The sequence below is a fragment of the Phlebotomus papatasi genome, chromosome 1 (assembly GCF_024763615.1).
Source record: "Phlebotomus papatasi isolate M1 chromosome 1, Ppap_2.1, whole genome shotgun sequence".
Taxonomy (NCBI): Eukaryota; Metazoa; Arthropoda; class Insecta; order Diptera; family Psychodidae; genus Phlebotomus; species Phlebotomus papatasi.
This window is the reverse complement of record NC_077222.1, coordinates 29,947,955-29,975,389: the sequence shown is the minus strand read 5'-3', so window position 1 is coordinate 29,975,389 and position 27,435 is coordinate 29,947,955. Positions and strand designations below refer to the sequence as shown.

The following is a 27,435-nucleotide window of genomic DNA, read 5'->3' as shown; positions in this document are numbered from 1 at the left end:
TCAAAAATTTATTTATTATATTTTCATTCCTTTAATATCTCTCAATATAGACATTTTTCTTGAAAGTTTTACAGTTTTATATAAAGATTGAAGAACTTTATGTTAAAAATTGAATGCAAAATTATAGCAGACAAAAATTAAAATATTTTATATTTATATCTCTAGAATTTTGTGAGCGGGATCTTTATTCAATTTAATTAAAAAGTAAACTGCGATGAAACTTCTTGAAAGACAAACTTTTCTTCTTACAAACTCGAGAATATTGAAATGAGGTGCAAAAATTGTTTACAATTCGAAGTCAAGAAACCAAAAAAGACTTTTTTATTAAATTATTAGGTAATTAGAGAATTATTTTAAAATTTGTAGCGAGCATTTTCAAGAACCTTTAATAGACATTTGAGAAAAAATCAATTGAATTCGAATAGAATATTAAATGAGCTGTGACATAAGTGATGGTATCGGTATTAGTGTTTATAAGGAATTAATTGTAGGTAATAGATAAACCTTACGTACACGTAGGAGACGTTAATAATATAAATTCTAGTCCAATAAGCCATTTTTTAAATTGGTTTTAGTTGATCAATGTTTCAATCTTGAGTAGAGACCTACAATCTAATGAATATTTTTGATTTTAAAATTTCAAATCCCTTTTAGTTTATCACTATAACTAAGTTCGAATATTAATGCTTAATTCCGTTAAATTACCTGTGATTTTAATGTTGGTGCGAATACGTTTTAAGCTTTTAAACAATAAAAATTTGTGATGATCATATGATATTTGATGCGGTATTAATATGTAATTTAAAACAATTAATCCTTCATTTTGACACTGAAAACTTTAGGTTCTTTTAAGTAAAACTTGAAGAAGATCCTTTATTAACGTTTTTTCAGTAAAATCTAAATAAAAAAAAATCCATAAAACGATAATTCCATCACTAATATCTTCTAATTCTATAATTTATCAAAAATAAACATTGTTAAACTGTTTAAACTAGATATTTACATGAAAACAAATTCAAAGAAAGGGTCAATACATAGACTTCAGCCGTTAATAGATTAGGGTCAGTGAAATTCTAGAAATAAGTATCAATTTTATTACACATGCTAAAACTATAAACCTAAACACACAACTGTTCCTTTCAAGAAGTCAAAAAAAAATTCAAATTTTATTTTGACCAGTTTTCTAAGTTGAAATGTGTTTATTATGTTTAGGTTATATAAATTGCCTTTAATTTTATATCTACTCGCGAGAACGTTTTAAATCTTTTAATACAGAAAATTTTTCGATGAACCGGTTATTTGAAAGAATATTAGTCTTTAATTAATTAATTAATTAAGAGACACATACGTACCAAAATCTAGAACAGTTGGATTTCGAAGGTTCATAAATTTTTCTGCTCCAACGATTGTGAATAACCTGATACAGAGACTTTCCTCCTTATCTCTGGGCCTGGAGACCCTCAGGGCATGGTTAGCCAATGCAAGCAATGAGGCCATTTACATCGCCGCATTGGATTGAGATTGAATTGTCCCAAAATCGGATTTTGGGATAATTCAGTCTGAATCTAATGCGACAGTCTAAATGACCTCAATGAAACCGTTTAGATTGCGGCCTTAAATTGAGACTTAATGATCCGAAATCCGATTTTGGAACAGTTCAATCCCAATCTAATTCGGCGGTGTAAATAGCCTCAATGAGGATGTGGGTCAAATTGTTACATCGATCTACGTATAATGTAATAGTGCAAGTGCAATTTATATCGTGAACTTTGCCAATCTACACCTACAGTGAAATTTTATACACAAAGTAATAGGGAATCAAACAGCCATTATGGCTCGATTTCCCTCGGGTCTCTCTCTTTCTCTCTGGGCATACCCAACTCCCTCGGCTGGTAACCCTACTATGCTGATGCTAAGTTACATAAAACACAACCTGAGAAGGGGCTTTTCCATCGTTTTGTCCTGGAGGTTGGTCTCGACGCTAAGACGCCGATGGCCGCACGGGGAGTGGGTTAAAAGAAAGAGATGAAATAAAATTATAATTCCAAAATTTAGAATAGCTAATATTTAATTATGTTAATGAATATTTAATTTAAATCTTTTAAAGTTTCTTAAATTCGGAATTTCGGTGATTAATTGCTTTTGATCATCATATATTTAATTTAGAAAAAGGAATGGAAAAGCGTCCCAGGTTTTGCGAAGTACTCAAGACTTTAGTTGCTATACCTCAAAAGTACTTTTGCATCATTAATCATTTTCCGATTTGAACCAATTCAAAAAATCCCGGAAAATAGTTTGAAAACCAATAGAATTGATTTTCGGACAAAAATTAGTTATCGGATCAAAACCAGTTCACAATCACTTTGATCCGATTTATAAATCACTCAAAACATTGCCCAAAATAGATTGTATTTCATAAAAAAAAATAGTTACCGAATTGGATCATAACCGATTGAAATCGTTTCAGGCTGGTCAGGAATTCCAAGACCTTTCCAATGAGTTTAAATATGATACCATTCGGTTGAGCAATATGCTTTCTAGAGCCTTTTTAAACTTTTGATCTTGAAAAACCGTTATTTGGAATGATTCAACAGGATTTTCTTATAAGGACGAAATATCCACTTGGTTTATATCTAAAAAAACCACTAGCAAACCTTAAGCAATGATCATCTTTTTTAGCACCTGGAACCGCCGGTGGTCCACCAATGTCCGCTGGAACCAGTGGTCCTGATTTGTCGTTGAGCTTTGGAAAGGGTCCAGCCCGGGGCACAAGTGCCCCAGCCAGCCCAGCCAAGTCTCGTGAAAGTCTCTTGCAACGAGTTCAGAGTCTGACTGGGGCTGCTCGGGACCAGGGAGCATCGATCATTGGAGCTGCTGTATCCAGTGCAACTCGTCCGGCTTTCAACAAAGATCGCTGTCTTACTCTGCTTGTGCTTGATGACCAGAACACCGATTGGTCCAAGTACTTCCGCGGAAAGCGTCTTCATGGCGACTACGACATTCGTGTGGAGCAGGCTGAATTCCGGGAGATATCCCTAACTGCAAGTGCTGAGACTGGAACTGTTGTCACCATGGCGGTTATTCGCGGTGGCACTAAAGTTGCGCGCTCTTTTAAGCCGGACTTTGTTCTCGTTCGTCAAGCACCTAGGGATGGATCCCGGGACAATCGGGCAACACTTCTTGGACTCAAATATGGAAGTGTTCCGAGTATCAATTCGCTCTCATCTCTCTACCAATTCCAGGTGATTCTTTTTTGGATTTTTGATAATTATGAGAAGCATTAATATTTTGCTATCGCACAAAATCGCTGTTGCATTTAGGGTGTACAAATTGTCTTCACAGTTTCTTCTTAAAGATTGTAAATTCTAAAGCAACCGAACAACTTGCCAAGTGCTATTGAGATTGGCATTTGCTTGGTAGCCTCAGAATTTTCAATAACGCAAGCTTCACACTTCTTATTTTGCTTCATTTATTCAGTAATTTTGATACAAAAAAAAGCCAAATGCTCAATGCAAAATTTGCTAATTAAAGAAGATCACGTAGTAACACATTTTATTTACTTTTTATTTTATGAATAAAATTGTGAAATAGGACAAACCATGGGTGTTTGCTCATCTATTGCAACTGCAGAAGAGACTTGGACGAGATATCTTCCCACTCATTGAACAAACTTTCTTCCCAAATCCTCGCGAATTGGTAAGTTTTCCACTTTATTTCTTTTATGGCTCTCTTATTATTATTATTTTATTGATGGGAATATAAAAGACAATTTTATTAACTTGCCAACAGTTTCTTTTGTACTATTATTGTTTACAATATCTGTTAGTTTTATTAAAAAAATAAATAATTAATATTTATTTTTGTTATCATTCTGTTAAATATTCATCCATTCTTAATGATAAATTAAGATACTTGTACAAAAACCTCAACAGGATATCTTTTGAGACTTTCAGACTGAAAAAAATTTCAATTTAAATAGATTTAATACACTTCACAGTCCTCGCCCTGTAGTAAATTTTATATTTATGCGGTCAACGCTGATACAGGTGGTCTTGCTTAAAATTATTCTATAAAGTCTCACACGAGACAGATGATTTCTTTTTATTTTGTAAATAATTAATGTGACATCCTGTAGGTTCATTTAACTTGAGATAGTCATCTTTATAAACATGAATTATAAATAAATTATTATAAACATACTGTTCACGCCGATTCTGGGCTAATTTGGTGGTAGATTACATATAAGGGAACTTATTACTATGGGGCCATAATACAACTCATATACGGTGAACTCCTCTTCCAATGGCATTTAGTCGGTTTTCCGTCTGGTGTGAAAGTTCCCCTTGAAGGAATACAAACTCCGTAATTTGTCTCGCACGGCGACATAAACGACCAGTTGCAAGTTCCTTCCATTGGTGGACAATTATTGGTAAAGCACGGTTGTATCTGCAATACAAAGCAATATTTTAGTTAGGAGATGAGAGAGAGATGATTAATGCTGCTGTTAGAGGAGCTAACCGTGTTTGTTGAAACAATTGAATATTGATTGATGACCATTTAAGATAGAAGGCCGAATTATTAATAGAAAAACATCAGAAGATGATGATTGTTCAAACAAATTAATTTTATGAAATATCTATGTTTGTTGTTAATATTAAACTCCTATTAAGTTATTTTTTTGTATGAAAAACTTGAACTATTTAAACAATTTTACATATCAACATTTTTCTATTGTTTGTTTTAATAATCGAGTTTACGTTTTTCGTATAAACAGTGGGATTGAGCAGCGATTAAAATTTAAAAAGCGGAGAATGGGGCTCATTGGATAACATATAAAACATGTTTTTTTTTTTTAATTTAAATCAATTGGTATGAAAATATCGAAAATAGATTCGAAAATCGAATATTTGACCCGTCGGCGATTAAAACTTTCATTACGTTTTTTAAACCCTCTTTTGGGCGTAGATTGATATGATTTTCCAAAAAATAATACAATTGAACTTCATTTTTCTGGTCCAACATAGAGTACTTTCCCCTACTTTGACTACAAAACATATAGAAAAATTCATACTTCGATATTTTAAAAATGTTCTGATTATTTTTGATCTATTTAAAATAATGCAGATAATAATAAAAAAAAAGAAATAAAATATTAAAAAATATTCATAATAAACTTTAAAAAAAAACTTTTTTTGTTTTAACAAGCATGTTTTTAGACTATTGTGGACAAATATACTTTTGATCGCAATGTCTTGTAATTCTAATTATTTTAATGCAATAACTTTCAAATTTATTTATACATAGATCTTTTAAAAATTTAAAAAGGGTTCCGAATGCTTTTCAATACTTATTTTTACGAATAAATAAAATTAAATACTCAACAAGAGAATAAATAATTAAGAATATTACTTTAATTTTTAAATGCTAGAATTTGTAGAAACTATTAGATCCGGATACAATGTAAAGAAAAGCTTTTAAGTTATACGGATAATGTAGACGAAAAACTTTTTTTTCTCTATTATTGATCGAACTCAAAGGGAGAGCAGCAGTTTAATTCACTTTTTTCAACTTGTCACCGGCCTTAAAACACAAACGTTAGCGGATATCGCCTTCCGATCTTCGATAACCGTTCCATAAGTCAATTTCATTTAGGACAGTCTTTTTTTCCTTTTTCCCCACACTCATCTCTCTCCCTTCCAAAACTATATTTTTTGGTTCAGGGTAAGTGTGCCAAATTTCGGCATAGTTGCATATAAGCACCGAAGTCCTAAGTTTGAAATGCAATATTTTTAATTCATATTGATATTTTTTGTTATTTCCTTTTCGGGAAGGTTGTGTGGAACCTTGAAAACTAGTTTATCATCTTTGTTTTCTTTAAATAACTTTCAAAAATATTGAAAAATTAATAATAATATGGACATTGCTTTGGGTAGTATTCCGATTTATTAATATATTAGTATTCAAATTTACTTTTTTATTAAATTGACCGTAAGCTTATTGACCGTAAGGCTTAGCCATATGGCCTAACTTTTCTAATATCTTATCAGCCAAGATTTTTTGGAAAATTTTGACTTAGGATTGGATTATTAAGGGCAAATAACCTATTACATTTTGAAAAATCAATAAAATCGGTTGCTGTTTAAAGTTTTGAGACCCTCGGGAACTAGGGCAAACCTTTAGTCTGACTGAAGACGGTCTTACTCATTCTAAAACATTCTAAAAAGTGATCTCAAGAAATTTCCTATTTCGGAATGATTTTTTTTTTTTAATTTACGAATGAATTTACTTGGTAGTAAATCAAGCACATATCCAAATAAGATTATTCTCGAAGAGCTCTTTCTCGTGAATTCGAGCACTCCGCAAAAATGGGACACTTTACTCTTTTTTTAGTATAATAAAAAAATATGAATTTTAAGCTCTTAAGCCATATAGAAGTATAACATTTAAATTATATTTTCTGAAATTGTTATTTAGAAATTTTAAAAATTCAGCCTCTGGGACATTATTTTCAAAGTCAAGTGTTTTCTCTCGGCGAAACGCAAATTAGCAAGAAACGAAACTAATTTCCATAAAAAGCATCTTCATAATTTTTAAAATTAAGATTCATTTTATGAATTTATCTTCACATCTAAAGTTTGTTTTTTTCAATTCATATTTCGAGAAAAAGGCAAAGCGTAACATTTCTCCAAAGAACAAACTATAGGGGAGACTGGGGCAAAAAGTCACAAAACGGATATTTTATTTTTTTACAAGCTACCCGAACACCTCCAAAATTTCTAATTAGCACAGTTTTATAGGAAATTTATCGCTCTACAACTCTGTGAAAGTCATATTCTTCTATTTTGTAAGAAAATATATTTATCGAACCGTTTTCTAGAAGGTAATTTTGTGATCATTCTCAAAAATGCAGGGGCAAATAGGATGAGATAAGATAATAAGATACAATCACATTTTGAATCGCTTTATTACGGGATTCCGTAAATTTAAGTAAAATACCTAGATTACATATTTTCATAGGAAATTTATTCTTCTACATCTTTGTAAAACACCGTTTTCTCCAGGGGCATGACATTTTTTATGTTTCCCATATGTTTCTAGCGCGCCGAAAAAACTTTTGAGTTTATTAGCTGTTTTCTGTCATTGTAGAATGAATTAGCAAAAAATACTAATACAAAATAAAAGCCTAATAAGAGCCAATTTAATAACGAAGAAGCAACCGAAAACCCCAAATTGGCAATCTACGTAGTTTTGAAGATATCTCGTGAAATGTGTACGAAAACAGGAAAAAATTTACACTTAAACTGGTCACATTTTTCAGAGCTAATGTCACCCCCTGGTTTTCTCTATCTGAGCGAGAAAAGCGCATTTTAAGCTATTTTACAAAAAAAAAACACACAAAAGACTGCAAATCGTTTGACCAATCCAAACAACAAGCAGCGACACATAGCATTGACGTTTCTTTTTACCGTGGAACATTAGAAATTGTTTCGGCTTTTGTTGCTTTTTGCTCCATAGCTTTTGTTACTTTTTACCCCAAGTGGCCATTTTTAATAAAAGGATTTCTGGAGAACAGAATCTTTGTAAAATTCTAAAATAGATAGCGGATTCGTATTCAAAGAATATCCAGATAATTTGGGAAATATTCACCAGTGCATCAAATATAAAATAAGTAGGTAATAATCCATATCTTCTACACGGAAAATATTTCAAAAATAGGGCTAAAAATTTCGATATTTTATATTTTCTAAATTCCTTGTTCAAATTCTAACAAACTTTACGACATTGAAGAAGACCTATGGAGGCTATCTATGTAAAAAATTTTAAGCTGCTATCTTATTTATCTTGGAAGATATTGAATTTTAAAATTTTCGATTTGTGACTATTTACCCCAGTCTCCTCTACATATAATCAATTCTTTGAAATGAAATGTTAAACTTCTTGAAGTTTTTTTTCGAATTTCTAGAATACGTTCTCGAAGATCATTCAAAATTCAAAGCTTTAGAAAGTGAATATTTTGCAATAAACTTTTAAAATGAAAAGTATTAACCATTGAATGAATAGTTGTAAAATTTTCCTTCCCTCAAAAAGTATTAATTTCTTTGACATGGGACTTATCTGACTTTCCCCGTTGTTCCCTACATTATATCAAACTTTTACAATTACTTACTTCGCAACTGCATCCTTTCTTGTAAGCCATGGCAATTCCTCGTCGTTCCACAACTGTTAACTTCTTATATTCCTTCACAAAATCACAAATATTAATGTGAGATCTTCGTGCTGCAATAGCATAGGTTTTTCCGGGTTTCAGGTTGACTCCACAGGATGAATCCGACATTGAAGAAGTCACAATTCGCCGAACTTTCAGATCTTGTGGTTCCCTGTCCTTCGCCTAAAAGAGAAGAGTAGAAAATTAAATCGGAAATTCCCTGTGATTCGAATCCTTGAGATTGTTATTTGCTTGCCTTGTATGTCTTCCAAACTTGCAGTTTGTACACAACTTGCTTATTCGCATAGCGAATGTACCGTCCCAAAACACGTGCAATAATAGCTAAAATTATTCCAATAATGTGCTATTTAGTGCAAAATTCAACAATTCTGAATTCCATTTGACTATACATACCGAATTCTGCATTACATATTTGGGTTTGTGGATGCTCGGGTGCACAAGAGCAAGCTTCAGTCGATGTAGGAAGAAGAGCCAGACCAAAAAAGGCAATTACGCAAAATATAAAGATGTTTTTGATTTCCATTATATGATGTAGTTTTTTTATTTCTGTAAAATAGCCAAATGTAAAATTCATGTAACATTTTCTGCGAAATGATTTTTGTGGTATTTGTGGTTAGACGGGTTAACCTATGGAGAAAATTATTTCAGGAGGATGGGTAAAGTTAGAGGTTGTGGTTTTGTTTCGAATAGCAACATTTAAATCATATCAATAGCACTGGAGAAATTTCATTTGAATAAGTCAATAAATTATTTGAGCCACCTCAAAGGCTTGATTACCGCAATTGAATGTGTACATAAAGCATTATATATTAGCACTTCCCATACATAATATTGGGAAAAAGAGGAAGAAGAACTGAAGAGATTCTATTTGCAGATAATTTAGAATTTATTACTGTGGCAATTCAATCATTGAGTTTCCCTTCAAGTGTTTATAACGATCAAAATTTTCGTCTAACTTGGAACAACATCTTTCTTCAAAATTATAGAATTTACTTTGATTTATTTGTAAAATGTATTAATAATCTTTATTACCAGACCGGATTATACCGGATATTAGCATATAAGAATTACCGATATTTAAAAAGAAACTGATTCAGTCCTTTGGATTCTGTAATATTTTATCAACTTCATTGCAAAGTTCATTTGCAATTGACATCAATTTGGGAAAATCACAATGCTTTCATCCAATTCAATAAAATTTACTTAAGTGTTTGCGCAAATATATTTCCTGGAAATTCAGAAAGACTCTGATTGGGAAGATACTTTTTAGCTATAGTTTGTGATATTTCTGAATAAAAAAGAATTTATAAATAAATAAATCAAATAAGAATCCGTAGAATCATGTATAGAACATTTTTCAACTACTTTTTCTTTTCCTGAGAAATATTTTTTATACCAATATGAGAGTTTTTGAAATCTTTTAAAACTTTTCCATAAAAAATAATGGTAAATAAAAATGTTTAAAGTATTTAAACTCATGAATTCAAGCAATTTGCAAATTTATGATCATTCATTTTGAGTAATAGTTTATTAAAATTCAGTTGTTGGAAATAAACTTTTTCCCCAAATATATTCTATTAGGCCCTCCAGAGTGGTTGAACAATTTAAGATTGATCTTAAATAATTCACGACATTATATTGTACATACTGCTCTCTTTGAGTTCAATAAAACTAAAGATATGGTTCACTTAGGTCATTCTAAATTAAATCTAATTTTAAATTCTGAGATTTGCCCACCGTTTCGGGTCGGTAAAAGGAAAAAGAAACAACAAAAATTATGAAAAAAGGGAAAGTTTTTCAACTTTTACACATAGGGTAAATGTACTAATTCAAAACCAATTCCAGACGCTTTAACTTTGACAGAAGATTCAACACATTAAGTTCATATTTTTTCTGAAGAGAATTACATAAATTTGCTCCTTGACTCTTCTAGAATGTCACTGTTTAGTGAAAATTCTTTAGATATAACTTGAAAACTTCTTATATACAAGAAAAATACGCGAGTGTAAAAAACTTCTATTGGAAACACATTAATCCAAATGGAGACAAGGGAAAGTTTCTAATTGGAGACAGTGTAAGTGAAACCGCGACGAAAGGCTTCCAAAACCTTGTTAAGTTGTTCCTGAGTGCAGTATTTGTTCTTATTCTTGGTCTTTTGTCCTTTACCATCTAAACAATGAGAAAATCTCTCCAAAAAAATCATATTTCCGAGGTTTCCTATTGAAGCATTTGCAGACACTTCAGAAAAACCCTTTTTGTTCACGAAATAAGTAATTATTTCATTTGAAAACTTCACGCACCGTTAACAATAAAGATTAACACTTAATTTAACTAAAATTATCCAGAAATATGACATAAATGGTAAACAAAACGAATAAACAACAGTCACCTTATTGTGTTTTTTATTGGAAAACTTGTCGATCTATGAAAAATTCGATGGTGAAAAGGTACACTTTTAATTTTTCTGAGAAATTAACAAATTAAATTTATGAATATGAACGGATTTCGCTTTATTTGGAGAAAGATTAACTAAATAATGAAACTGTGGTATAGAAAATATATAAATATAATAATTGAGTACTGTATTTATCATGAAAACAATGGCGTTTCCATTTGGAGTAGCGAAAAATTTCCATTTGGAGCAGGTTTTGAATTAGCTTAATTTACCGTACTCTAGCTTCAAATACTTCATTATTTTCCCATATTACTTTAATTAATCTAACCTACTGGAAATATATTTTAATAGCTAGTATTAAGTCACACATTCCATGGAAAATATTAGGTCAGATTCATTTAAGGAATATGGTAAACATGCGGTTGAAGTGGTTGAAGCCGAAGTATGTGCGAAGCTTAAAAAACTTCCACTAATATCGTTTTTTTACCAATCTAAAGCAATAAAGAAATCTTAAAATCCAAATTTAGATTCTATTCAAAATTGCCCTTTTGTAACCTAATATACTAATAAAATTATTCTAACTTTATAAAAAACAGTTTGAGCTATAAACCGCAATTACTAGAATTTTCTTAAGCATTAGGGTTTTTTAATAAAAACAATTAATATTTCACTGGCCATATAAAACATTTTTATTCAGATTTTATTTCTTGTCTTTTTTTTGTACACTCTAAAAATAATCTCAGCTAAAACTTAACAATTCTACAAAATTTTTATGCAATATTGTTGTAATATTACATAATCCCGAAGAGGAATTCTGTAACCGTGCATATGTACGGTCCCGAAATATACAACCAATGAAGGGATTTTCCCGTTTACATCCCGGAGGTTGGAATCGACGCTAAGACGGCGATGGCCGCATGGGGAGTGGGAAAAAAAGCAGAGATGACAATAAAATTAAAAAAAACCGTATGACATTGTCATGCGACAAATTTAATGTTTTATGTAGTAAATTGGGGAAGACTATCAAAAATGCCATAAAATTACTGAGAGTTTTACAGAGTTCCTTGCAATATTCTTTTGATGTTCACGGCCTTTTATGTTTTACTGCTCCCAAATTTATCGCTAAAATTTGTCATACGACATTGTCATATTATTACAGAATGCCCCTACAGATTTCAAATTAAATAAAATTATAAACAGATATATTTCAATATCGGATAATCAAATATGGATTTACAATAAATATGAATGATCGATACAAGAGGTTTCCTATAAGGCGCCTTTTTTAGTATAAACATATAATTTTTATTTTTACACCTATTGAATCAAAGAAATTTCTCATGAAGCAGAAAAATCGTGGCTGGACCAAAAATAGAACATTCCCTGTGTGTCTTAAATCACACTTTACTTTCCACATATTCTCACATATTAAGTGGAAATGGTTCTGTGAAAGCCATTCACATATAGGACACCCACGGACGATTTTCCGTTAAACCACGTTATATCGGTTTTTCTTTTTTTCATTGACGGAAAAAAATGCGCTCAAAACTATTAATGGTTGTTTACCGTGCGCGCGTAGAGAATGTTATTTTTGTGTAATCTATGCAGAGTGCTATTAACATATTTACCGGTGTCGCTGATGGAGTAAGAATAAAAGTGTTTATAATTGGCTAAAATGTTGTCTTTACTTAAAGTGAATCTCACTTCTACTTTCTAATAATGTGGGTGCTTGATGACGTATTTTATTTATAGATAAATTACAAGAAAAGACAGATATGGGCATTTTTACTTAATCAATAGATTAGAATTTATGTGAAATTACAATAATTGCTGCATGAGTAAGTTGAATTCCTTGGAAATTTAATTATAGTTATATGCAGAAAGTTCATTCAAACACTTCTCGCGATTGCAGCATTTTTTCCTCTTTCCAATATTAAAAAAAAACAACTCTCACAGAAATATTGTTAATATACCATTCTTTATATTGAAGTATACCCAATAATATACATGCATTACGATTAAGAAATATTTAAAGAAATTTATTTGTCTTCGTTGGCCGTAGAAATTGCATAAGATTCTGCTTCACGAATTAATATTTGTTTAAATTATACTGCAGAGACAGTGTTTCTTGGTATATAGAGATATCTCAAGAGAAATACTGATTCATCAATATAATTAAGATGAACTGCATATCTTATCTCCTCTTTGCAGTCCTTTAGAGAGGATGATCAAATGCAGATTGTATGATATTTTAAACACAGAGGCTGTTACACATAAAACAGCAACAATAAACGATTGATGAAAATTACATGATTATAGTTCTTTAGTCCATGTCATATCGTCTATTGAATTACCAAGTATATAAGTATTTTGACAGACTTTCAGGAGAAGTTACAATAAGGTTCAGATGTCTTTTAACGTATTTGATCAAGTAAATTCTATTCATTATCTTGAATGAAATACAGTGCAATTTCAGTGGTGTCAACTAATAAAGTCTTATTGAAAATATCAGATTCTAGTCCAGATTTACACTACTGGAGTCGTAATGTAATAAAAAAACCCTCTTGGAGTACTGAAGATTGACACTACTAGGAGTTGACACTACTGGCGTCGCACTGTAGGGGAAAGTGCTCTCCCTTCGAACGTTCATGCCTTCGAATAATACGAATTTCTTTTGTTTTTCGTAAGAGATTTACAGTAAATTATCACGTAATTTTCAACAATTGATGATAATCCAACTAATATTTAATAGAAATGTGTAAGTATCTTGGGAAAACTAAAAGAAAATTCACATTATTCGAAAGAATGAACTTTCGAAGGGAGAGTACTTTCCCCTACTACCAGATCAGTATTGTAATGAACAACCTGCAATTTTTGTATCAGAAATTGTCTATAAAAAATGTATCAGAATTGTAACGAACACGTACTTCAAAGTTAATGAATCTTTTTGAAATTACAAAATTTATGTTTTCAGGGCTTAAAACGGTTTTCTTTGCTGAGATTTTTGTTTTAATTATATCAGAGAGGATGTGGCAGTTTCAAGCATGAATTATGAATTAGACTTTGAGACTGCTTTGCAGAAAGATGATACACTGAATAAAGCATGAATCCTTTGAATTACAATAATGCGGTCTTCAGATCAGACCTGAAATTTATTTACACAGCTTAACTTCTATATTTTTAAAGTAAACAAAAGTTTTGGAGAAGTTTTGGATTAAGAGTTACTAACAATTCGTCCTTTTAAAATTCCGTAGTAATGCTTCTTATTTAGAAAATTGAAACGTTTGAAAATTAAAAATTAGTCAATGAAACAATAAGAATCCTTATTCGATTTCATTGAACTTCTTGAATAGGGGGAAATAGGGCACCTTTTGAATTAGAGTACCTTTGAAGGTGGGTCTTTTTCTCTTATTTTTTAAATTCAATTGAGCCATATCACAATATGATTTAGCTTCACAACTAGTTTACTTCCATTTAAAAGTAGGAGAAAAGGTGCCCCACTTCTTCCTATGGGAGTTCTTGCTCAAAAATGGGTCAAATTGTGAGAACAAAAATCAGTCTCTATTCAAAAATTGAAATATCCGAACAAATTTTATTATTTCTACGTTTTTCTCAGATCTCAAAGTACAATAATATTATCCTACGAGGGCTGTATAATAAAATTTTACTACTATTAGTATAACACATAATGTTTTTGCTAAATTTTTCTTGGTTTTAAAAATTTTGAAAACAATTATACGGTCTCTTGTAGAATTGAAACTGTCTTGAATTAAAAAAAAATCATTATAAGTCTTAAGAACTCGTCTTGATATAGCCAACTGTTTAAGAATAGATTTTAACATTTAAAATCCCCAACATACTAAAAAAATGTTTTTCAAACTCAATAATCCTGAAAATGTAGAAACTCCGGGTATCACATTTGCTTATTTAAATTTTAATGCAATACACATTTATTTTTGCTATAATGAATGTTTAGTTTTGTGATTTAATATTTTCAATTATTCAATATTTAGAATTTAATCTATTTATTGATAAAAAAATAGTCGGCCCCCAAAAATGGATAAATTGATTTACCGTATTAGTGCAAAAAATTAATGCATTAATTTTCAATATTATTTTTCCCATTAATGCGATAACTCATTTTAAGCCTATTTTTTGCGGATGAAGCCTATATTTTTATCAATAAATACATACACATTTTAACGTTGATTAGTGATAAATAATGTGAATGGTAATAAAATTTTTATGAGCAAGTGTAATAAACATCGTTATGTTTATAATTTAAATCTATTTTTTCTGCGATATTACTACATTTTTTACAATAATTTGCTTTAAATTAGGAGAGTTGATTTGGACACAGAAAACTACCCTGTGTCTTCCACGTAATTTTCAAACTTAAACTATAGAGGAAAGCGCGCTACCTTCGGACGATTTATGCTTCGCACAAATCATTTTTTTTTTCAATGTGTTATAAATGAATTTGGCTCATTATAATATTACATTTTAATAGGTAATCCCATAATGGGTAATCCAATACCCCAAATTTACAGAAAAGAGATATGGATGAAATCCATAAGGAACATAAAGAAAAAATTGAATTGTCCGAAGCTTGAGTCGTCCGAAGGTAGCACGCTTTCCCCTACAATTTCCAGAACTATCTTAGAATATTCAGCTCTTAGTGTATTTTTATGGCTAATACATTTGATTTATTTATTCAATCAATAAACTAACATTATTAAAAGGGAAAATATATTTATGTTGAATTTAACGTTATTTACTGAGCACAATCAAATATTTTACATACAATTTCAATTCTATTTTGATGAGATATATGGCATCCTTCTGATCATAATACTGATTAAAAATGCTGATTCCTTAAAAAATAAGATTTCTTGTAAAATTTCATTTTGATACGGTTTTACAAAATCAATTGCAGAGATCGAATGGGAAGCCTTATTTTAGTGAACATAGTGAGTAAATTATTAAGAATCTCATAATACTTCTTTTTGTGCTTTTAGTAATATGAAGAGCTTAGTATAGGGGACGATTCTTAATCAATTATATTCAGGAAATGTGTGACTTAATGCTAGCTATTAAAATATATTGCCATAGGTCGGATTCTTTAAAGGAATATGGAAAAATATGAAGTTTTCGAAGCCAGAGTATGTGCGAAACCTTAACATATCGCTCCTTGGAAATTACAAGGGGTCAACTCACTTTTTTTCGATTTTGAGATTCTAATGCACTTAGAAGGACAATTTAATAAATTTTCAGATGATATAAGTCATTAAATTTCGTTATTAGAAAAGTTTTTCAAAATTTTAATCTTTTTGATTACTTGCATAATTTTGTTTGAAGTAAAGGGGCACAAAATAAATTCATCGTTCAAATTTTTGTGAAACAGGGGACTAACTCAAGCAAGATGATCCCTTGTCATTCTAATTTAAATAAAATTTGCACATCATTTAGAACAACAAGGAGCTAACTCATTAAGGAACATATTATGAAAGACAAAAATATAAAAGTTTCGATGTTTGCTCATACAAATAGAAAAGAAATATTTTTTTGTTCAGTCATTTAAATTGAGATACTTATTTACAGAAAGTTGAATCTTTCATGCTGTCTCCTGATAAATGGTCGAAAATTAGTTGGCCCCTTGTAATTTCCAAGGAGCGATATTTCCTTTTAAGCAAACCGAGAAAGAACGCGAATATTGAAATTATCCTCCATAAAACTGGCCCATACTCCCCTATGTTATTTGTTTAAATTAGTATGAGTCTCTTCATTTTTTTTTAATTTAAAGTATCGCAAATTTTTTTGAATAAACAATGTAAAATTACGCTAATTTCTGAATATATAAAATCGTGAAATTGCTACGCGAGGCTGGGTGAAGTAATTGACTACGATATGATTTATTTAAATGCCGCGTATTAGATCTTATTATTTCCTATAATTTGATTGCAAAGGAATGACAGATTTTTTCATGGTGTATAATAAAAAAAAAATATTGCTTTCCAGTAAAATTCAATGGTTTTATCACAGTTCATTACACTGAGTTTAGACAATAAAGTCACTCTTGCAATATTGTGATAGCAAGGAAAAAAATCATTTAACATGACTTCAATAACCAACAAGGTGTGAAATTTGTTTGATTTTCGTTGAAATGTTCTCACCTCACTCTCAACGTTGCAATATAAGTAGGAGATTGTCCTTAAATTGCTCTGGTTTTAGTAACTATATAGGGTTTTTTTGCAAAATATCTGCAGGTAATATTGCTATTCCATTTTCTGTATATTAAACCATCAACATATGGGATAAAAAGTTCTTCACACTGTCTTTTATTACGATGCTACGTGTGTTCTAGGCACCTTCTGATGCTGCTTTCTCACATAAATTTTAACTTGAATTTATCACCAAACATTTATGAAGGAATACACTCCACGACTGAGTATGATGTTGACCGTTTAACTGACTGCCGCAAACTAAAACTGATGTTTTCTCACCAGACTCTCTTATAAATGACTCTGGGAAGGTGGCTAGGAGGGAATCATGAGGGGCTTTCGTGTGGTGAACAAATGTAAATTTATTTAGTCGCTTTTTGCTCCTATATCGTTTATGAATTTATTTGTGTACGTGAGCACACATTGATACTTAAAGCACTCACTTTTAGCACTCAATGAGATAAAAGTGATCGCGACTGAAGATCCGTGAAAATGATCCTCCAACAATGTGGTCATGAAGTGGCTATACAATCGATTCTCTTGTATATATATATCAATTTCCCCGAATGCGACATATGTCAATAGAGGAAATTGGATAAATAAGAATAGCAAAAGATATTTAATAATCTATATTGAATCAGTTCAAACACTTCACTTTGAAGACTATTATTCATGTTATATATAATATTATTTACATTGTCTCTTCAGAGACTTATATAGAGTACTTTATAAGTAAAAGTGCAAAGATAGCGATTATAGTTAAGTACACTATATGTATAATAATGCAAATTTGAGGAAAGTTATCCCGCAATAATTCAGCAAGACACCTAGAAATTCAAGAGCAAAGAAAAATTATAATAATAACAAGAATCTTCAACTTTGTCATCGACTGTTAAATTATTTAAGTGGATAAAAAAAATCTAAAATTTCTACGAACTGTTGATTAAAATATATTCTATGATATCTCAGCAGAATAAAATCTCTCTCTCAAATCTAATTATATACACCTTCTGCTGAAAGTGTGCATTCTGAGAAAGAAAACAATAATATTTATCTGTATTCATTCAGTTTCGGCAATTCCCACCGTATAATTTATTAGCACGTACAATATGAGTGAAAACTTTCTTGAAGCTCCCTATATTTCAGAAGGTCAAATAAATATTATACTTCTTGGAATAATTCTTACTCATCGCCTTTCCTTTTGCTAAATTTATACACAAAAGTGAAATTCACTCTAGTTCTAGTATAGATAAGAAAATTATCAGATGTGACTAACGTAAAAAAAATTAGGCAAAGTTTGAGGCTTTTAAAAAAGCCAATGGAACTATAACACACATTTTATGTGAGCTTTAAACAAAGTAAGTTTATACGGTATGTTAACTACTTTTGGTCATCATAATAAAAAATTGATCTTCCTTTTATTTCAATAAATAGGGTAAATTAAGATAATTCAAAACCTGCTCTAAATGGAAATTTTTCGCTACTCCAAATGGAAACGTAACTGTTCTCATGATAAACACAGTACTAAATTACTATATTTATATATTTTCTATACCACACTTTCGTTATTTAGTTAATTTTGCTCCAAATAAAGCGAAAATCCATTCATATTCACAAATTTTAATTTGTTAATTTCTCAGAAAAATTAAAAGTGTGCCTTTTCATCATTGAATTTTTCATAGATCGACCATGTTTTCCAATGAAAAACACAATGAGGTGACTGTTGTTTATTCGTTTTGTTTAATATTTATGTCATATTTCTAGCTAATTTTAGTTAAATTAAGTGCTAATTTTAATTGATAACGGTGCGTGAAGTTTTCAAATGAAATAATTACCTATTTCGTAAACAAAAAGGGTTTTTCTGAAGTGTCTGCAAATGCTTCAATAGGAAACCCCGGAAACATAATTTTTTGGAGAGATTTTCTTATTGTTTTAAATGGAAAAGGGGGAAAGACCAGGAATAAGAACAAATCCTGCACTCAAAAGCAACTCAATAAAGTTTTGGAAGCCTTTCGTCGCGGTTTCTCTTACACACTGTTTGTCTCCAATTAGAAACTGTCCCTTGTCTCCATTTGGATTAATTTGTTTCCAATAGAAGTATTTTACGTTCGCATATTTTTCTTGTATTTAAGAAATTTTTAAATTATATCTAAAGAATTTTCACTAAACAGTAACATTCTAGAAGAGTCAAGGAGCAAATTTATGTAATTCTCTTTAGAAAAAATATGAACTTAATGTGTTGAATCTTCTGTCAAACTTAAAGCGTCTGGAAATGGTTTTGAATTAGGACATTTACCCTATTTAAACTTTTATTAAATTAAATTAGTTATACAATATTATTCTCATCGAAAATAAGATTTTCTCCTTTTTACTGCTCGAACACGAACTCTGGGGTCGTATATTGATAGAATTTTAAAAATTTGAAGCTTCAAGTCACGCTGTTTCTCCGTCTTATCTGTTCGGCTGTCAACAGCACTTTGGGGGGACCCACCCCATAAGTCGAACATGAGACTATTACCATAACTTTCAATTTTACCCATCCCTCCCCTTCTCCACCAGATCATGTTTTTTGGATTATTAGAATTTACGGACAATTGACCTTGTGCGTGAAAATACCGTTGAATCATTCCTAATAACTGTTTTTCAAGGTCAAAGGTTAAAAGAGGCTCTAGAGAGCGCATTTATCAGGCGAATGGTATCATATTTGAGCTTATTGGAACAGTATTAGAATTTCTAATAAAAATCAATCGATTCCAAATGGTTATCAGACGCTAATGAACCGTTTCATAACCGACAATTAATTTTTATCCGTAAATCAATTCTATTGCTTTTAAAACTATTTTGGGGGGGAGGTCTTTTAAGTAATTTATGAATCGGTTCAAATCAGTTAAGAACGGGTAAACGGTAAATGGTAAATGATGCGAAAGGGACGCTTTGCCATCCTTTTTACCGCTTTTCCTATAAGGAAATAACTAGAAATATTACAAACATGCATAATTTAAACTTCATAAAATGATATTTAGAAAAAGAGTACTTCTAAATAGATTTTTGTAATTCCCCATAGATTCCATAAAATGTAATTCTACATAGAGCATAGAAAAATGTAAAGTTAATCCAATAAAAAATTTATGGATGTCTTCTGTAATGGATTTTAAGCAAATCAACAATGATTAAACAATTGAATTTAGTTTATAATAGTTTTACCGTCCTATCACACTAGGATTTTTTTCAATTTGTAAATTCAATTTAATTTTCAGATGAATTATTTGCATTAAAAACCAATTAAAGTGATAAATCTTCACTTATTTATTTATAAAAACTAATACTTGGTCCACTAAAACACCTTTAAATTTGTTAAAATAGCATAAATGTGGTTGCTCAAATTCATTTGAATTCAGCAAATTAAAATGTTAAAATTGCTCATTAATTTCAATTTTATTGCAGTTAAACAAGTGGTCTTTGGAAGAAAATTATTCTTATTAAATTTATTTATTCGTAATTAATATTATTTGTGGCCAAAAAATAAGATAAGTACAGTGCTTTAGTGATAAACTTGTACTGCAGTGAAGCTTCAATATCGGGAGCAATTTGCTTAGCTCCTCCAAAACCATTCAAAAGAAATTATTATGTCAAAAAGTCTCCTGTTTATATGACTTCACACAGATTTTCAATAAGACTGTAAGAGAGTCACTTCATGAGCCCTTTCCCTACAAATCTTTCTTCTGGCTTTGGGGATCCTTCTGCATAACAGATATGTGACTTATAAGACATTTTAAGGACTATCACACATTTTCCGGAGTCATTCACAATCAAAAATCTCGCGGCACTATTTAAAATTGAGCAAATTTCTTGCAAAATGTTTCCTGGCTGTAAGAATTTTCAAGTAAGGTAAAGTACCCTGTAGTCGGCCGGTTTCTCAACTCGGCCAGTGCGACTATTTATTCAATTTACTTAGATTTGTTATAATATGGTCTTACCGATTTAACATTATAAGGTGTATTATATTATATATAACGTAAATCAGTGAAAATTTCATAGAAGTTGACTATAAAACGTTAAAAAATTGGTTAAATAATTCAACTGGCCGAGTTGAGAAACCGGCCGACTAGAGGGTACTTTACCTTAAATTCTAGAAATCTTGTAATGCTCAATTGGCTCAATTGAATTTAAAATTAAATTGTGAAAATCCTAGTGTGATATCACTGTTATATCGATCTTTGAAACTCACAGGGGACTACCTAATTTTGAATGATTTAATTCAATTCAGTGTGGATAATTATTTAATACAAATAGTTAATCAAAACCTATTAAAATATTAATTAAGTTAAAGTGCCAATATAATAAATTTCTGACTAAATGTTGCAGCGCAATCAATAATCAGACTTTGAATATTACGAGTATTTATATGTGTTTAACCTGTTTAACATTGACATTAATGTGTTTAATTTATGTTTTTTTTTCTTCAATAAAATTGAAACTAATTTATATTTAATTATTGTCCGAAAATTCGATTTTTTTAAATTAAAAGTTTTATTGCGATATTCTAAATGGTTTACGAATAATCTTTTAAAGAAAATCTATTATATTTAGACTTTTATAGCTTTAGGAAATATTGATGTATTTCATAATTGAGAAATTTATTACTATTATATATAAATGGTTTACGTATGAATCGTGGAAAGGAGCAGAAGCGAAATTACCAGCTATTGATTTTCTCAAAATTTTATTCATTTTCTTTAATAAATAAATCCTTGAAAATATCTGCTCACTATAGGTGAATTTCAGTTCTTATTAAATAAAAATGTGTGTGAAAAAATTGTGAAAATTGAGTGAAAAATAATGCCCGAGACACAGTTACGACTTAAGCCGAGAGACGACTTAGTGAAAAATAATAGAAATGTATTTTGAACATTATTTCTGATATAATTACGCTAAGCCGTCTCTCGGCTAATCCTCAGGTCTGTCTAGGTCCTAAGATTCTAATCCATGATTTATGTGACTTATTTATTTTTTGTATTTTTTTTTAGGATGCAATAAGGTTGAATAAGATATTGCTTTCAACTCTAACACTTGTTTCAAACCCTCTTTAAATTCAAAATCAAGTACAAATAAAATAATTCTTTATTTCCTTTGAATCCTTTGAGGACTATTATAAAATTTGGCAAATTTACTAATGGTTAATTATTATCATAATTCATTACATTTTTCCATTATTTTTATCTGTGCTTATCCCTACCGGGGTCGCGGTCTGTTATCATTATTCATAAATAAATCATCTAAATAGCAGAAGAGTAATTAATCTACCTTATAATTACGCTAATCTTAATTTTCCTTACCAGAGAAGATTTGCGGTATTGCACCCCTCATCTAACGCGAGATGAGGATTAAAAGTTGAGTATCGTAAATATAACTTCATTGAGAATGAATAATCCAATTAAAACTTATGGTTTATTTTGTCAGGAAAAGAGAATCGAAATCAATTGTTGGTTTTTTATGCCAAAGATAAAAATAAATGTTGAATGAATAAAGTCCGATATGCAATAAAGTGAAATAATCAAGGAAAAATAAAATTGAAAATATTTCATTTTCCCTATACAACCATATTAGATTCAAATAGTATAAAAATAAACCAACTTCTGTAAACATTTAGATTCTTTATTTACCATAAATTAATCTTTTAATGACTATATCATTTTTCTTACATATGATTTTTTTACATACTAAATTAAAAAAAGACTCGTGAGTTTATTTTGAACCCTTTTAATTTCCAATCAACTATTGACGCTGTTTCCCAAGATATTTATTATACCAAATCATAGCTCGAACATTACATAAATTGATGCAAAAATTAAAGTTGCAGCGAGTGTCTAAATATTGACAAATCTCTTTTCAAAGGCAGATGTGCACCACAATAATTTTCGTGACTCCAGACTGTCTACCGAGATAAAAATAGTTTACACCAAACAATTCCATCTGTCTCATATCTTAAAAAATATACGGGTTATTCATTCATACGAATTTACAATTACAATGTAAAGGGGTATTTAACACCTATGAAACTGATGGTGGGTTTTTACAATTGTTTTATTTGCTCGAACTCAAGGGAGAAAGCAGTCATCACTTACTCTGTTTAGTTATTACAAAAGGTGGAGGTCAAACGGTTAGAGATAGTGACTTGGGTTTACGAAAGACCCATAAATCAAGGTTCGCCTTATAAAAATTATTTTTATTTTCTACTAAACTGCGCCTTCCATGTCCGAAACATTTTTTTTTTATATATTTGAAAAGTTTTCTATGTCAACTTTCCGTCCATATAAGGCGGTAGCCTTACAGGGTTCCATGTAACAGATTATCAATACCAAGGGGGTTACATTAGCTCTGAAAAATGCAACCAGTTTTAGTGTAATTTTTTCCCTGTTTTCGTACACATTTCACGAGATATCTCCAAAACTTCGTAGATTGCCAATTTAGGGTTTTCGGTTGCCTCTTCGTTATTAAATAGGCTTTTATTTTGTATTATTATTTTTTACTAATTCATTCTACAATGACAGAAAACAGCTAATAAACTCAAATTTTTTTCGGCTCGCTAGAAACATATGAGAAACAGAGGAAATGCCATGCCCCTGATCAATACCATGTAATAAATATATGGATTATCTTAATTTTATTTATTTATTTATTGTAAACAGTTCACATGAACATTTGACTTGAACTACTTTTTCACTAAGGCAGATGTAAGGCCGAAAAATTTGTCAGTAATGATTTGTTCCAAACTGTCGTACACTGAAGGATGAGGATCATTGATTAAAGGGCCTTTGATTAAATTTTCTCTACTTTATTTTATTACCGTCAAATTTTCTTGCTTAAATATTCTCGAGGATCAGCCTTAGTCTATTTGGCCACTTATATTCTGTCAAGGACAACATAAGGGTAAAGCTCTCAAAAACTATTGAGAAAATTGAGTATTTTAGGGACTTGACAGACCTGAAGATTAGCCGAGAGACGAGTTAGCGTAATTATATTTGAAATAATGGTTAAAATACTTTTCCATCATTTTCCACTAATAAATTGTCTCTCGGCTTTAATGTAATTATAATCAAAATATTGATTGATTTCCCACTAACTAAGCCGTTTCTCGGCTTAAGCCGAAAGATGTATTAGTCAGAAACTGATGGAAATTCAATAATAATAATTATTTTGATTATAATTACGTTAGGTCGTCTCTCGGAATAAATCGTAAGTGTGTCTAAGGCATTAGTCGTTAAAGACATTCCAGACTCCTCAAAATTTCTCATAATCGAACAGGAATATGATCAAACATTAACTTAATTAATAATCCCTATCCCCTCTACGGTACTCCTTCGTACGATAAGTTCTTGTCTAACACAAGAAATGCTCTAGATATCCAATTTTTTAAAGGATTAACCCTTTAAGGACGAGAGGGTCAAAAATTGGCGGTTAGAATAAATTACTTTTTTTTGACTTGTTAGAGCAAAACATAATTGTAGGAGGTCGTAGGATTTTTTTTGAGACACCGGTGTTCCAATCATCCTTAAAAGATGAAATAACCTTAGATTAATCAGCGTTAATCAGTTAGAAAGGTTTTCAAACCTATAAGAAATCGCCTTCTAAACGAGTATGATCCGAGAATTAATTTTTGTAAGAAAAGTCAAGAACATTCTTCTGTACTATTTTAGAGATTTAGGACAAGATTATCAATAAGTCAGTTGTGAACCGGCAATTTTAAAGCAAAATTACTTAGTTGAAAAGATTTTGCCAAATGTTTGAACTCGAGAGCAAGGTGGTTTTCTTCATGAATTTCGATGAAAATGATTTTAAAAAAAAATATATATTATAAAATATTCTAAAAATAATGAAAAACCAATTCTTAGCTGATAGCTTATACGGGTATACCTCATACAGTGGCGGCCATAATAATAGAATCAACTCCGCAAAGACCACTATTTTACCATGAGCATTTTTGTTTATTCCAATTCGTTGAAATAATTTTGACATGGAAATGTTCAAATAATTACCTTACGTCAAATAAGTGTTGTTTTGGCCGCTAGAGGTCTCTATTTTTCACAGAATACATCAATAGTGAAATTTCGTTTGAACAACACAATAGGACCACTTTTAATTAAATTAAAGAATGTGGTCTATAAATCAAATAAGTTTAAATAAAGCCATATTTAGAAACCTTCAATGACAGTTTTGCAGTTTTTTCAGTTTTTTTGGCCAAACTGAATTTCACTATTGACGTATTCTGTGTAAAATAGAGACTTCTAGCGGCCAAAATAACCCTTAGTTTACGATTCTAATAATTCGAAGATTTTTATTGTAGAATTATATCAACAAATTGGGAAAAAATACAAAAGTTAAAAAAATATAAGCTTTGCAAAATGATTCTATAATTTTGGCCGCCACTGTATATAGTCATATGGTAAAATTAATTTCTTATCAGTCAAGACTTCTTGGAAAATTTTGCTTATGGCATTGGCAATTGGCACACCATTCCAATTTATTAAAATTCACTTCAAACAGTTGTCTCTCTATCAAATGCTATCAAATTAAATTTCATTTTCAATTTAATTTTCATTCGATTTTCATTTTGATTTCACTTCTATTTTAAAGCGGGAGAAAAGAGCCGTATTTCAAAGCTGCCCCAATTCAAAGGTGCCCCACTTCCCCTATATACTATAGAATTTTATGTTCATATTGAAGAATTTTTTTCTACATAAGCGTAGGCAATTTGTTTCAATATATACAGACATAAATTTTTCTAATGCAGAGACCATTAGGGGAAAATGACCTCCCTTCGAACGTTCATGCCTTTGAATAATGTGAACTTCTTTTGTTTTTCGTAAGAGATTTACACTAAATTATCACGGAATTACCAACAATTGATGATAAGCTAACTAATATTTAATAGAAATGTGTAATTCTCTTAGGAGAACTGAAAGAAAATTCACATTATTCGAAGGCATGAACGTTCGAATGGAGAGTACTTTCCCCTACATTCTGAAAAGCCAATAAATTTGATTGTTGCTTAGGATTTTGAGCCCTACTGAAACTGGGTAAACCTCTATATTCTGCAGGCTGCATTACTCAGATCCGAGGTTTATCAATAAGGTTAAATAGCTTAAATATAATTTAATAACATAGCATAATTTAATAAAATGATTTCATAATACGCTACATTTAATAAAGATTGTAATATATATTTTTACTCATGCGGTTAAAGATATTAAAGGAATATTATAAGATGTTCAAAGAACATTGTGAAACCTTCTGGGCTAAAGTCAGCATAAGAAATGAGTTTGAGCATTCCGCAAAGCTGGGACACTTTGACATCCTTTTTTTTTTGTTATTGTAACCGAATTCAGTGGCAAGAGGTCTATTACGTGACCTTCTCTAGATCACGTATTTTTAACATGAAAGAATCCAAACATTTATGCTATATAAGAGAGCCATTGCAATTTTTGGCAATAATCCAAATGAGTCAGTTTTTTCCCCATTTCAATCGTTCTTAATTTGTCTCATTTTGTATGTTTTTCCATGCTCTCCTTTGTCAATGAAACCGCCAACAGTTCAGCTGGCAGAAATTTCCATGCGTCCTCAAGGCGGGACACTGTCATGGTGGAACAGCAACTGCACGTCTGGACAATCAGACTGCTCTTCAGGATTCAGCGGGATTGCTCTGTGGCTCAGGAAACTCAACGGATTCTCAGTGCTATTGCACTCTGGAACCGTATATTGATGCAAAGTTTGATATTCATATTCAGAAGATTGGAGGGAACTACAAGGCATTCATGTAAGGATATTGAGAGAAATTTGAGAAAACGTTAATGCTGAGTAACTAAAATTTGATTGTCTTATCAAACAGGCGCAAGTCAATTTCCGGTCATTGGAAAACTAATCAGGGATCAGCAATGCTTGAGCAAATCGCAATGACCGATAGATACAAACACTGGATCGATGAGGTAAGCACAATAATATTCTGAATAAGGCTTTTAAATCTCATTTAGTGCTGTCGGCGTCACAATTGGCGCCTCTGAGTATCTTCCAGAAAACATCATTCAAGCCCACACCACAAATTTTATATAGGCTGATGATGCAATATAGGTTCCATAGTATTTCGCAGATGAACTTCGCAGTAAAAGTTTTGTTAGGATTTTATTTTATTTATTTATTTTTTTTTTTGGAATTGATCTTCAAATCCATATTCAGAAGAAAAACAGTCCATTTTGTGGTAGATGACATAGGCAGCTAAATAAGATCGTATTTGTCACATTCTTTCAGTTCTTTTAAATATATAGTTCTTGTGTCTTACTTATATGCTGATGAATGACGCAACATACGCACGCTTTGAATTGCAAGTAGTGATGGTATTTCTTGCGAGATGACTGATGATATATCCGTCATATGCCTTTTTTACATTCTCTATACCAAGAATAATACGTCATAGTTTTGAATCAGTTGACGCTCACAGTCATCCATATAATTATATCAATCGCTCTAGAGCACTTTTTATTTCCACTATTTTATAAACTTAGATTAAAGAACTCATATCAATATTAATGATTGTAAAT

General features: G+C 30.7%; 2 protein-coding genes across 3 annotated transcripts in view; one reads left to right on the top strand and one right to left on the bottom strand.

The window, feature by feature from the left end:
• LOC129799610 (synapsin) overlaps positions 1–27,435 on the top strand; it is a 57,870-nt gene that overhangs the window by 20,215 nt on the left and 10,220 nt on the right. For both annotated transcript variants that reach the window (XM_055843644.1, XM_055843642.1), the window contains 4 exons: positions 2,680–3,242; positions 3,592–3,696; positions 26,434–26,657; positions 26,730–26,826. In XM_055843644.1, the coding sequence (XP_055699619.1) occupies positions 2,706–3,242; positions 3,592–3,696; positions 26,434–26,657; positions 26,730–26,826 (963 nt within the window). In that variant the 5' untranslated portion in view covers positions 2,680–2,705. The remainder of the gene's footprint in view (positions 1–2,679; positions 3,243–3,591; positions 3,697–26,433; positions 26,658–26,729; positions 26,827–27,435) is intronic.
• Positions 3,770–17,130, bottom strand: LOC129799637 (tissue inhibitor of metalloproteinase). Its single transcript, XM_055843713.1, has 5 exons — positions 16,796–17,130; positions 8,621–8,773; positions 8,463–8,548; positions 8,168–8,389; positions 3,770–4,446 (listed from the first exon to the last, which is right to left on the bottom strand). The coding sequence occupies exons 2-5, from the start codon at positions 8,748–8,750 to the stop codon at positions 4,258–4,260; spliced, it is 627 nt and encodes a 208-aa protein (XP_055699688.1). The 5' UTR covers positions 8,751–8,773; positions 16,796–17,130; the 3' UTR covers positions 3,770–4,257.